At 44.9% G+C, this 14,114-nt stretch overlaps 1 protein-coding gene across 4 annotated transcripts in view; it reads right to left on the minus strand.

Moving 5' to 3' along the window:
• Nucleotides 1–14,114, minus strand: part of LOC116844593 (homeobox protein homothorax) — a 550,706-nt gene that overhangs the window by 487,192 nt on the left and 49,400 nt on the right. For all 4 annotated transcript variants that reach the window (XM_032816349.1, XM_032816350.1, XM_032816348.1 and 1 more), the window contains exon 2: nt 7,670–7,929. In XM_032816349.1, the coding sequence (XP_032672240.1) occupies nt 7,670–7,929 (260 nt within the window). The remainder of the gene's footprint in view (nt 1–7,669; nt 7,930–14,114) is intronic.

Genomic DNA, 14,114 nt, shown 5'->3' on the forward strand with positions numbered 1-14,114 from the left:
TCTCTCTCTCTCTCTCTCTCTCTCTCTCTCTCTCTCTCTCTCTCTCTCTCTCTTGTTCGGACCCGTGGAGAAGTTCGACAGACGGCCGGCTGGTGCAAAAGCTCATGGTAGCCGGCGAGGTGGAGGCGTTGTGTGCGCATGGTAGCGGGTTCGCGTCTCGCGAACGGCGTGCCGGACATAAAACGATTCGGAACGAATTTCGACAAATTGACGCGGCCGCCGCGAGCAACAACTCCCGCGCGAAACATCTAAGCGAGCCTAACCGAACGGAACCGAACACAGAACCGAACCGAAGTGCACTACCGGCTGATCGAAAAAAAAATATCCTACCCTCCCCCTCCCGCCGTTCCCTCCGCCGCTGCAGCGAAGCACTGCCGTCACCGCGGTGGCCTGCATAGTCTTTCTCCCCCCCATCTGCTCTTTCTCCTTGTCTATATCTCTATCGTCCTCTACCTGCCGGCTTCTTCTCGTCCCGACGACTCTACCTACGCGCCGTCGTCCGCGACGGCGGATAATCGATTTAACGCGACGTCGCGCGGTAATTGTTAATTCCGATCCCTCGTGCTCGCGCGCTCGGTTATGCCGAAAGAAAAAGGAAAAAAACAACCACGCCGCGGTCTCTTTTATGCTTCTAATGAGTCCCGAAGCTAAGTTTCGAACTACCTATTCGCGAGATTATCCTCGCAGACAACCCTTTCGTTCCGCGACCTCTCGAGAGTTTATTCCGGAAGCACCGATCACGTATACTCGATAAGCGTACCCGAGTCGAAATGCAAGCCCAACAGTATCTGTATATTCTGAAGGATCAATGTACGTTTAGTACGCGTGGAAATTGATGTCCTACTTGGCGCCTCCAAATGGCACAGAAAAACGCACAAAACGCCACTTGGGTTTCTAAAGACGACCTCTCGACGAAATTACAGCAGCAACATAGTAAACAAAATCAAAAGAGATTGATGTATAGGTCTCAAAGTATCAAAGTAGACGTTAAACGGAATACTTAGGCCGATCAAGCGGGATCAAAATTTCTACTCGGTTGATTCGTCTCACGCTGCGTCATTAGGCGAAAAATTCGATGCTTCATTACCGCCGTGCTTTTAATACGCGTCGACTCGTACACCGATGTGAACTTAGCGCCCAAGTTAAAAAAAATAAAAAAATGTTTATACTATAGGTTTGTACTTTGTTTGTACCCGTTTGTACCGTTTGTATCTGAAAACGGCCAATGCCATTCGAAAGAGCATTTGTACCCGTTTGTACCTCCTTTCAAATCGTTTGTATCTCAAAGGAACCGGAAGTACAGAATTGTTTTATATCCGGGAAATGTAAAACGCCACAAATTTTACAATTTTAAAGATATCTAAAAACAGCCGACGTCATTCGAAAGAGCATCGTTTGTATCCGTTTGTACCTCCTCTCAAATCGTTTGTACCTCAAAGGAACCGGAAATACAGTCTTTTCAAAATACGCTCAAGAGGTACTTCCTCTATTTTTCAAGCTATCTGAAAACGGCCAACGTCATTCGAAAGAGCATCGTTTGTACCCGTTTGTACCTCCTTTCAAATCGTTTGTACCTCAAAGGAACCGGAAATACAGAATTGTTTTATATTCGGGAAATGTAAAACGCCACAAATTTTAAAATTTTAAAGATATCTAAAAACGGCCAACGCCATTCGAAAGAGCATCATTTGTATCTGTTTGTACCGGGTACAATTCGAATGGCGTTGGCCATTTTTAAATATCTTAATGTTGGGTGCTGGTGATTTTTTTGCACCTCTATAACTTTTTAACCCTTTAAATACAAACGAAACAATTTGTAGTACAAACGGGTACAAACGAGGTACAAACCTATATAAACATTTTTTTATTTTTAACTTGGGCGCTAAGTTCACATCGGTGACTCGTACGGTGAGAAAAAATATTTGAAAATGTTGAATATATATATATATATATATATATATATATATATATATATATATAAAGTTTATTTCTGCGAAATATGAGGTTTGTTTCTGCGAATAAACTTTATATGCCACAACTAAATCGTCAAGTACTCCGTGTAATTTTTGAGAATTATGTGCGATACAAAGTAATATTCAGTAGTGAAGAAATAGGTTGTGCAATGCTCAGTCTCACTCAGAGGCGCCGCGATGATCTCGGCGTTCTCTCAGGTCTTCACGAGGCCAGCCGACCGCCACCTGTGCAGTTTCCCGTTTTATACGCGGTCAGGAAAACCACCGAGCGCGTTGCGTTACCGCGCTCGAATGGGACGCGCTTTAAGTGCGCGTTTCTTCAAAGACGGTCGGCGCAACAACAAAGTACAATGTCGATGACAAACGGCGGGCAGAAACGAGGTGTCAGAATGACGGGACCGCAAAAGGTAATGATATGATTGGGCCGTTGGACGCCTTACGGGGGATGTTTGCGGTTTTGCGGTTTCCGCCCCTCGTCCCTCTTTCTATTTCTCTCTTTCTCTCTTCTCCTTTTGCCTCCCCCGCAATCCCTTTTCTCTTTCCCTCTTTCTCGCATTCATATATCGACGCTCTTTCGGCCAGCCCTTATTGTTGCACCGTCGATTTCACACCGCGTCGCGGTTTATGATTTGCTAAACGACAGCGACGCATTTTTTCGCGCACGGCTTCATTTCGTTAACGACGCCTCAATTACCGAGAACGCGTCTTTCAATTTTCTTGCGGATGAAACGCGAATCATAATCGTAATAATGTTTAAGTAATCGTAACGGTCGTGCACGAAACACGAGTCATTGGAGTCAAAAAGTCGGTGGGACGGGAGGGAGAGAGAGAGAAAGAAAGAGAGAGAGAGAGAGAATCGAAGGAAAAAAGAAGAGATCAAAAGAAGAGTGCCAAAGGTAAAAATGAGTGTGTGATTATTTCGATTTCCAATGCAAATTCAAACGATTACACGGCACTTAGACCAACGGCTAATTCCAGCGGAGCTCGTTGCTCACATTGAATCACGCGAATCGATTAATCGACGATTCTTCACGATCAGATCGTGCGACGTCGTTCGGTAAATGGAAGTTTTGCGCCAACGATATACGCGTCCCAAAATTTCAGCTATAAAGACGAGTGAGTGAATCTTACGACGTGATTACGCCAAGTTTCCAAGTGCCATTCCCTTCCTCTCTTCTCCCCCATCCCTCTCACCGGGCAATTCCGCCTCGAGCCATGGAGCCGCGAACGGCGATTGTGACAAAATGCCGCGCGGCGTTCGTAATTTTTACAGCGCCCCGCACAGATATTACTCGGGTACCCGAGAGAACTACTAGAGAGGAACGCGCGAGATGTCCGTGAATTCTACTCTTCTTGCGAGGTGTCCGCGCCACGAAGACGACGGTGACTATCCGCATTCCTTTCGCGCAAGAAGCGCGAGTTATATCAATTAAATCAACGGCCGTGGAAACGACGCGTCGATTATTATTTCATCGAGCGACAGACAGACAGACGGACGATTGAGATAATCGAAAATTAAATAGTTCTTAAATAAAAGCTTCTCTAAATCTTAAAGAAGCAACGATAACCATCTGCAGCACAAAAAAAGAAAAAATAATCTGTTACATCTTGAAGTTCTCCGTTATGTCTTCATATTTGACGTAACTTGCCAGGATCAATATATAATTTGACGAAAATTTCGATTTGGATGAACACATTTTTTGTAGAATAATTTCTATTTAAACAATAATTATACGAAACAAAGAATATTTGAGTTTGAAACGTTATCTAACAAAGCTAAATAGTAACACTTGATGTTAGAATGTCATTACAAAACGTCTTACTGAGAATTCTAGTTGTTAATGGAGATCTGCGATAAAAGTAACCTGGTATTTATTTTATAACACATATACTCGTTGCGATAAGAAGTTTATAGACTTGTGTATTTGTACCAATATAAAAATCGTCTTATTGAAATGTCTCGAAGCGTCCCTGACTTTTTCTCTATATACAGCGTGTCTCGTTGTACTCGAGCCCGAGCGGCATCAATCTTCTCGTGCACGTTGGAAAGCCGACGCGGCGCCCCGCGTCCCGATAGACGAATTAATTGATCCGAATGAAACGCGACAAAAATGGTTACGGGACTTCCCATCGTCACATCGGACGACTCAATCCGCGCGCGCTCGTCCTCGAGCACGCGTTCCACAAAATTCGGGATCACCTCGCGCGAATATACGAACGCAAAAATATTCTCTCGGCGTCGTGGTTTCTCTTTTAACACGGCGAGAAGAAAAAACCGCACGTGGCACGCGCTGAGGTCATAGATATTTCCTAAAATAACCCTAGAAAAAGAGAGAGAGAGAGAGAGAGAGAGAGAGAAAGAGAGAATGTAAATGAAGTTCCAGTTACACTTTTCTGAAAAAAGAAAAATTTTATTCGCATTAAAAGCCACACGAGGACGACTCTACAACGAGCAATATCTGCCTCGATTCCGTCCCTTTTCCAAGCGAATGCGAGATTTAAGGAGTTTATTCCCCAGGTATGTACTTTTAGAGAGTGCTCACAAGGGTGAGTATTTTCAGTAGCTCATCAAGGAAGCTACTTATAACTTCGCTATCGAAGTTTATCGAACAAAATGACGCTTTTATATATTTATTTCACTATCTAAATAATAAATGTTACTTTAATATTAATTTCATAATACTATCTTGCCACATTTCACTCAGTACAATGCTACTCAAATCGCGTGAAATTTTAACTACGAATGTGTTTCACTACGATAAATTCGTTACGTAAAATTACAAGCATTTTAGTTTATAAGTGAATAAACTTCTCAATTCTCTCGACTCAAAGTAACCTGAGTTTATAAGATACCGCTGTAGAACGAGATCTTCCTCGTCCCTCTCGCTGCGGCGAAAGAGCATGCGTAACCGCGTCTCTCTCTTTTTCAACGGTGGTGTTCCGAGAAAGTCGTGGAAGAATCTCCTTTCCTCGGGGTCGGGGCACACGACGAATGGACAAATTACAGGGTGCACGGAATAATGAGGCTCCCGTTCTAGGACGTACACCAGAAATCGGGGCATCTCGCGGTTATAAATCACGCGGAACACGACCGAGCCGCTCCGTAAAACGGCCAATTGACGTGTCTCGAGAGCTCGCACGGCCGATGATGCGCGTGCCACGAAAGCGTGCACGGAGCAAGCGCGATGACGCGAAGGGAACAATGCGGGAACGTTAACGATGAGACGAGATGTAAGAATAATGCAATGCAACAAGGAGACGCGGATGCATCCCGAGACGTTCGTACGGTCGCCATCGTTATTTGTGTTACGTATTACCTGTCCATCACGTGCACTTTGTACGAAGTGTCGCGACGGTACCCCGAGTGTAATTTCACACCCTCCTCTTTAATGAGGAATCTTGTAGCGCCAACACACGCGTTCGTCGCGTAGTAACGCGCGAAAGAAAAGCGGCGAGTATTTCACAATTCGTGAAAATTATAACGGGTTAAGATAGAAAGTCAAGACGATCTTACCCGGAGTGTTCTCCGAGTGCGAGGAAGAGATGAACATGTAATTGCGAAATTGGTAGTGTTACTCGTCTTCCAAGCAGGATGTTGACGGCCTTTTCTAAAGGTAGCTCGCGCAAACAATACACCGGGATGTATAATTGATTCCAAAACACACATTCTGTCAAAACCTATTATAAAGGATTTACTACATGCTAATTTTCTAAAGTAAGTATAAGGGAGACGCACGGCGCGCCGCGGAAAACGGTACTCATTGTAATGCGTGCGATTCGCAGTGATTCTAATAACGCTTCGCCCGACTACCAATCTCAGAAGAGAGAAACAAAACGTATCGTTTATTTTTTAAACTGATATATGGAGATAAACTCCTGTTAAGATTCATCCCGATATTCTTTAATCTGTTCCCGAATCGATTCTCACGAGTCTACGTATAGCGTTGAACAAGAAACTAATGAGAAAAATTCATATATGCTCTAAAAAAAGAACACAGAAAGAAAAATACACCAAGGATGCGTCTTCATATTTGTCGATAAAAGACATCACCGTCGCAGAAGAACGGAAAGTATCGTTAAAGCGGGAACAGCTCGTTGAAACGTGGTTATCTGTCGAGTTAACCATATGGTAATGATATTCCGTTCGACTTCGCCGTGTATCGCAAAAACGATATCGCACGTGAAAACCGAGCGCGCCGCTTCGAAATGCAACGTCAACATTATTACGGGATTGAGAATTCTAATGATACATTGGACCCGAGTATATCGATACTTTTTATTGGACATTTCGATAATTTAGCACCTTTTGCCCAATCACTCGACGTTATTGACACATTCTTGCCAATAGTGTATGCAACTTCGGTAATTACGGGACGCGGCAAACGGGACAAATATTTCCTTGAAACAGAATACGATCGACTAACGATATCGGTCGTCACGGAAGAGTCCCGTTGAAAATAACGATTTCAATATCGCGCAAACAATCGCACGACAGCGTGCCCTCTCGAAGACTAATATAACGTGGCTTTACCACGTCAATATTTCGTCAACAAAATAGGAATATCTTTTTCTGCCTTCTGCGAGGTATATACATAGAAAAAAAAACATACTGAACTCAAGTAACTGTTATTTGTTTCAAGTATTTCGTGATTTTATATGTCCGCAAATCTATCATTTAAGTTCATCATAAGCATCAAATTTATTAAAAATATATTCTGAATTTTAGTAAATTTCAACGAAGAATATATATAAAATTAAAATAAAAATGCGATTTGTTTATTACATAGAACCGAACCAACTTTTTCTTCAACAAAATTTTCTAATATTCTCGCAAAAAGAAGAAATTCTTTGTTTGAGTACATAATAACGAGCTTATCTTAAGTTTAATGTAACGAGTATATTTTAAGACCATTATATTTCTCTCAAGAAAATACTTTTTGTTGAGCATTACCAAGACAAGCATTACCAGATAGAGAGAAAGTAAACTGAGTGATCGCTTTTCTTAGCGGTAGAATAATATTTGTCCGCATATGTGTGCAGCAATTGCGCTAACGCTCCAAGAAGAAGCAGAAAGAGAAAAGGTCGCCTTTCGAAAGCGCTGGAAGAAATCGGAGCGATTCGACGACGCGGCTTGTCCGTTACGGGCACGCGAGTTGAGGTAGGTCGGGCAGGCCGACTCAGAAAATCAAATGGCCACGACGAATTTATATGCATTTCAAGTTGGTCCCACGACGACCGCCGCTCTCGCACCTGCCTCGCGCGAGCGAGCCCGAGCATCCTGGCTCTCCGCCGCTCGTGAGAAACGAAGGAACGTTTATCACGAAAGCGACCGGCGGCCTGCGGCTATGCGCGGAATCGAGATACGCGGAATACGGAGCGAGTGTCTGCGGAGCGACGACGATGACGGCCGATTACCATATTAATCGCCGGCGCGATTAGACGTAATCGCTCGCGCTTATATCCTCAAGCTCGTGTAAAATTATGTCGCGCAAATTAGTGGCCCGTGATGAGACCGCGGTCGAAAGCGTGGGCATGTAATCGCGCGATAAGCCGCGCATTTAGAAGTCGCGTTTCGTTATCGCCGAGTAATATTACTCATTCGCTCGCTCGTTCTATCAGTAGATCGTTGCGCTTTCGGCATACGCGAGAGATACTACGCGATGTAAAGAGAAAGAGACCAGGAAAATTTCACTCACCCGTATATGGCGTCCTTGTCGCGTTTGTGAACATCCGGAACCGCGGAGGCTGCGGCCGCAGCTGCCGCCGCGAGAACGTGCTGGGGCGGCTGAGGCGGGGGCGGTGGATACTGGGGGTGAGCTGGACCCATTCCCCCAAGGTGTGGACTGTGATGAAGACCGGGAACGCCACGGGCACTACCGTGTGGATCGTAGAGCCCTGCGCCACCACCGCCACCTCCGCCCTCGAGGTAACCCCCGTGCAGCCCGCCATCGTCATACTGCAATCATAAACATTGCGCACTCATTAACTCATCACCGAGGCTTCATGCAGAAATAACAAGTATGTAATACCGGTTTAAACTACCCCCCGTTGTCCGGGTTTCTTTTACATCTACAACATCTAAACTTAAATTATCACAAATTGTCAAGGGGATGAAATCAGCGGGTTGAGTATATAAATGTAATGTGATAATAAACATAATTATTATTTGAGCGACGCAGAGACGGCGAATATTTCTTTCTTCCTTTTTCCAGGCATCTACGCGCAGGAGGTTTCGATCGATTAGACGAGAACGAGTCGTCATTAACATGAGAGACGTAGGATCGGAATAACATTGTAAAGTGCTTTGCACAAATTTTCAAGAAACAATGGAATTATTCATGACTCTATCCGATATGTTACTCGATGCGCGCTCAGCGCTAAAGAATGTTGAATTTCTTTGATAAGCACACGAAAATTCATGAAATATTTGAGTGTACACCAATAGGTTTATATATTTATATTGGTGTTTTACTTTTCACAAAGATACGATTTATCAACGATGTCGTGTATGCGCTCTCGATTAGATAAGTGTTGTACAGTGAGTTATCACTCACTAATGTAAAAAGAAGCATACGCTCCGCACAATTATCATCCGCCAGTGCCTCCTGAATACTGTGCGATCCTTTCTTTAAACTTCTTTCTTACATAAATATAGGCTCCCCGTCGGTTCTGCCGTCGGCTCATAAATTTAGAATCGCGCGCGCGCGTTTAGAACGATTGACGTAAGGATGCGGACGAAAGCGCACGTGGACGCTCGAAAGGTGACACCACAGGACACCACTGTCGCGAGAAAATGTCACGTCTCTTTTTTTAAGTAAACTCACAACAATGTAAAGAGTCTCGTGGCACTGCCAAGTTCGTGGGACGAACATCAGCTGGCGCTTCTAAGGACACCGCGTTCTAAAACCGGATGCACGATATAGCGTCATCGCGGTCTGCGGTCGCGTGCTCGCACGAGGTGCAATTAGATTTAGAAAATAAAAGTCCTCATGCACGCGTCATCGATGCGCACGTGAGCTCCGACCATCAATCACATCGTATTCACGATGCAAAGTAGTGTTTCTTTTTTTTAGGGACTAATGTAACTGTAACTTTAAAAAGTTTAGAACTGCGAATAATTAATTCGTAAAACTCCTTCCTCGAAAAACATTATTGACCGATAATGTTTCCAACATTGTCTAATATTTGCTTTAATCATCCTCGAAACACAACCAAATTCATGGGCCGGCCACACGAAAAGAATTACAGATATTTTTCTTCTTCTTCATATAATTTTTTTCAATTTTACTATGTTTCTATGTTGAGAGAAAAAATATCTAAGAAGTGAAAAATTTATTCAATAAGTACCAAGCTTACACTGCTATAAAATATTTTTCCATTAAGAAAACATACATCTCTTTGAAATCTTAGTTTTTCATGAAAGCGATTATTTATTCTATTTAAATAAAAAAATTAGATTTAAAAACAGATACCAGTTATAAATATCCACCAAATAAATATTTCTTACATATTTTTTCTCTCAGTGCATAAATAGACTGCCGGTAAGATAGATTTAGAGACATAACAAACTTTTTAATAGTATATATCAAATGAAAGCACAATCAGTTAGCGCGAAATATCGACTCAATATCGGTCAAGGAAAGAATTTAACAGCAATTTTTACTACGAAATTCTCTCCGTGTTGAATGACGTCCAACAAAGCACGAGTTGTTTCGTCGATTAACAATGTGTTAACAATGTGTTAAGAAACATTTTATTTTACAATTTTTTTCGAGAATTAATTCAGCCTGCTCTATCCATATATCTAAGAATGCCGAAACCTTCGCGCGCACATGCGCGATCTTACAAGTTTTTCTCGGCCCCGTCTGATGCGACTCGCCGCCATTGAAAGAGGGAGAAAGAAGTATGAGATTTAATCACCACGAGAGACATAATTAATTACATACCGCCGGTACGACCGGTAATAAATAACAGCGTATTCAATTACGAACAAGTCTAGCCGCGCTAACTCGCAGAGACCTTCCAGAATACCGCAAAAAGAAGCGAAACACCGGTCGAGTCTGTGTGATTTCCAGCAATAAAGTTCTCGTGTCGCGATGCAAAACTGACGGATGACGAGCGGAGAACGGTGCGCTAATTGCCGGACAAATTCGACGCAATCGCGATGGCGAGGGAAGTGAGCTAGCCCGACGAATGGAAAAGCCTCTCTCTGCCCATCGTCTCTATCGATCGTTTGATCGATCGGGGACGGAAGCAATGATTTTTCCCGAGTCTCGACTTGTCACGGCAGCTCGCGCGCGAACGAAAGCAAGCCGATTATTAACACTAATTGCTTAATTCTAGCGTCGGGCTCGCCAATTCCGCCGCGAAAACAAAAAAGAAACGACTGTTACTAGCTGAGAGGAAGAGAGGGAGAAAGAGAATTAGAGAAAAAGGTAGGTAGATAATGCACATTCAATGTAATCCGGAAGTACGCGATTGCACCCGTTACGAGGTGACGCTGCAAAAATATTGAGAGCACCGCCTCACTTCGCCTAATTTCGATCCATCTTGGACGTGTAGTTCCGTCCCGTAAGAGCAAACGGAGATGAATCATCTTTCTTTCTCTCTTAAAGTGAATCGGCAAAAATGTCTCTGATTGAATCAGTAAGAATAGTATTTTACTGACAATCGGTGAATATTCACCGATTTTCAGTGGAAACTTTTCCACTTGAGTGCTCTTCCATCTTATGTTCCACTGACAAGTGGAAGTAACATTTCGCTGCAAAATCTGTAGCAGTGGAACAAATTCGTTACACGTTCGTATCCAACTTCTTGCATTTAGCGACGCAATTAACGACCTCCACACGACTTGTATGCAATGGTACTATCTGTGTTTTTGCAAACTGCATCAATAATAAAAACAGTCGTCGCTATTAACGGATCTTTTCAGCGAGATTTCACTGATTGCAGTGTTATGTTTCTGAGGCGCCAGTTATAAGTACATAGCGTTTCAATGAAGAATACGCTGATTATGAAATTGTTGTAACATGATGGATTTTAACGTGAAGCGCGTTCTCGCGCATTCTTTCTCGCGTTTCTCTCGAATACGCGTTTTGGAAACGTATGATTGTAAGCGCAGCATGCAAAAAAACAATGTTAACCCCTTCTCCGCCCGCTGTTAATTTCATTTCAATCGCTGTTCGAATAATTCACATTACGAGGACAAGGACAGTCGTGTGTCCGAGAATTATCGAGGTGCGTTGGAATCAACCCAAGCGCGAGAAGGAGAGGATATGCCAATCCGAAAAAATGTGCAATCGCGAAATCGTTACGACGATACGACGACGACAACGCGAGAATATCATGAGCGATATATATTTGCAGCGAGATCCCTCGGGCTCTTGCGCGTCAGGATCGCGGCGGTGGAATCGCAAAAATTACGCGACGCCAAGTCGAATCGGCCGCTATCGCGTCCGAATTAATCCGATACGCGCGTTAAAGTCGCCGGAACGACACTTGGGGACGAAAGCGCGTATATACACGGCACGTCGCTTGAAATTCGACCTTTCTGTGCCGCGGCTACGTCCTCGTTTCCGTATCGCGAAAGTGCCGCGATAAGGGCCTCGCCGAAGAACTGAACCGAGTGCTGAATTAATACAGCCGATATCTTCATCGACATACCGCGGATATTTACCGTGCATCCCCGAACGCTCGATATGTCCCTCGCATTTCTTACGCGAACGGCTGTGCGATAAAACGTTGATTTCAGCTACATCGACTCGAAAATTCTCTGGCAAATTCTTTTCTCTCTCTCTCTCTCTCTCTCTTTCTTCTTTTTCTTCTGACGCACGGTTGTATTCATGTATAAGTGTGTGTATGGACTATAAACATTTAATAAAAAAAACCAATTGCTGTCTTCGCATATCGCGACAATATAGCTTAGCGAACAAGTAGCCAGCGACACACTCTGAGCAGGTAAATATTTTTCCGCGGTGAAACACAATTTTCTGATATAATAAATATCGAATAATAAATTACACGACTATTGCGAGCGTTTCCATTTTCGCGATTCCTCCGCCTGCCGCAAGCTCCACTTATTCGCGACCAACAACGTAAGTACGATTCCTGTCTGAGGAAGGGAGGGGGGAAGAGAGAGAAAAAGGGAGAGAGAGAGAGAACGCGCACGAACACGTCGCGTCTCTAGAATGCGAGTCCCTCTGCCACGGCGAGGAGAACTGAAAAAGGCCGCGGACAATAATTCACCGTCACGACGGTATGAAGATATCACTCGCCGACGGCGTGGAATATCTTCAAGGGTAGGCGAAGCGGGCGGGGTGGTCGGTCCCGAGACACGATCGCGGTAGAAACTCGACGGACGACGTCTAACCGACGACGGAGCTCGTCGTCGTCATCGTCGTGCTCGTCGTCGCCGTCTTCCTCCTCGTCAAACGTCGCCGAGCCGACGAGAGGACTCGCGACAAAGCCGGTTCGAGGGAACGCGCGCTGCTAGCAAGCACGGTACATACAATACGATCCGCTATTTGCGGACAGCCCAGCGCTAATTCGCGACCGAAACGGAGAAGAAGTTACACAGCGCGACGTCGCGACGATGTCGGACTGTCACCGAGCCGTTACGCGTAGCAACGATGGAGCGATGGACCGACGACGCTCGAGAAAAGATATTTCAGGAAGCGAAGAGGCGTCGATTTTTAGTGGTCCGGCCACGTGGCGCGGGCCTTGACGCGCGCTCTCACACAGTCGCGACTATTTCGCCCTTCACCTCGTCAGGGGGAGACTCGGCTCGGTCGAGACAATTTCTCCGGCCTGCGCGCACACCACCGTCGAATATGCTGCAGTATCTCGTGTACATAAACGACCTCTTCTTCGGCGAATACTGTCTTCATGAAAATTCATACGAACGCTTAAGTGCCGAATTATGTTGCGCGTGTAACGCTCGGGGGACTCGGGCTTGAAAAATTGAATAATGCATCCCACAGGGTTAACAGACGGGAATCCGTCGACGTTGCGAGCGCGAGGGACGCGCGGGGATTAATGCAAGACGAGCGCGCGCGAGATAGAATTCCGACGTATGGAAATGACGTTTTTGCGCCAACTGTTCGTTCGCTTCGCGAAGTCGCTTCGGTTTCGCGTGGCAGCAACCGGCTCGGCAGCGCCAACCCGGGGAAATTTAGCAAAGCCTGACAAACGACCGCCATTTATAAGTAGATAGGTCAAGGCGAGCGTTTAAGCGTCTCGGTATAAATTACGAAAAAAAAAATGGAGAGAGACAAGAAGGAGCAGCAGGAGGAGATGGTGGTGGTGGTGGAGGAGGAGGAAGAATAAAGAGGGAGGAGAGAAAGAGGACGGGACGCTCGGTACTCGCCTCCTCCGTGATACTGTCAGCGATTATCTCCGGTTGAAAATATAAATCAGCGAAATACATCGAGCCAGACAGATCAACGCGAGGATTCAGAAAATTGCCAAGTGATGGAGGTGGTCCGCCGTCGGCGGATTTTGCGAGCCGACGAGGTAAACACACCGATAACCCGACGCAACATTGGCCCTCTTTCTCTCTCTTTTCCCCTTGACACTTTGTCCTCATTGCATCAGCATCCGCGCGGCGTTGAAATCAATTTCAAAATCGTATAACGTGTTGTGCGAAGAAATATCGGAGGCGTCCCATACACCCGAGCGTTAATTCGGGAAAAATTCCACCAAAGAGCTCTCATGACGGGGGAAATAAAATTCGTTTTTGATACTCTTTCTTCTCCTCTCTCGCTCTCTCACTCTTCGCGTCGGCGATTGAAATCCCTCTCTTCAAATGGCGCTATTTTTATTAAAGCCGCGGCAATTACGTGGAATTTATGCGATCTTTAACCCTTCGACAACGATATATGACGAGAGTGCCATCGAGATCTCGCGCGGGGGAAGACGGATAACCTATCGACGACGCGCGACGACAAGCACGACGAATTCAGTAAGCATGTTTTGCGAGCACTCCACGTCAGCCATAATGTTTTATTTCGAAATAAACTTTTGCGTGTGGAAACTTTTATTTGACATTTAGTGTCGGCATGAAAATAAAACTCGATCGCCAAGGGTGGAAAAGAGGGGGCGAGGCGGGGCGAGGTGAGGCGAGGCGAAACGAGGCGGGGTGAG

The sequence above is a fragment of the Odontomachus brunneus genome, unplaced genomic scaffold, assembly GCF_010583005.1.
Source record: "Odontomachus brunneus isolate Ranch 3 - 2012 unplaced genomic scaffold, Obru_v1 Obru_scaffold_043, whole genome shotgun sequence".
Lineage (NCBI taxonomy): Eukaryota > Metazoa > Arthropoda > Insecta > Hymenoptera > Formicidae > Odontomachus > Odontomachus brunneus.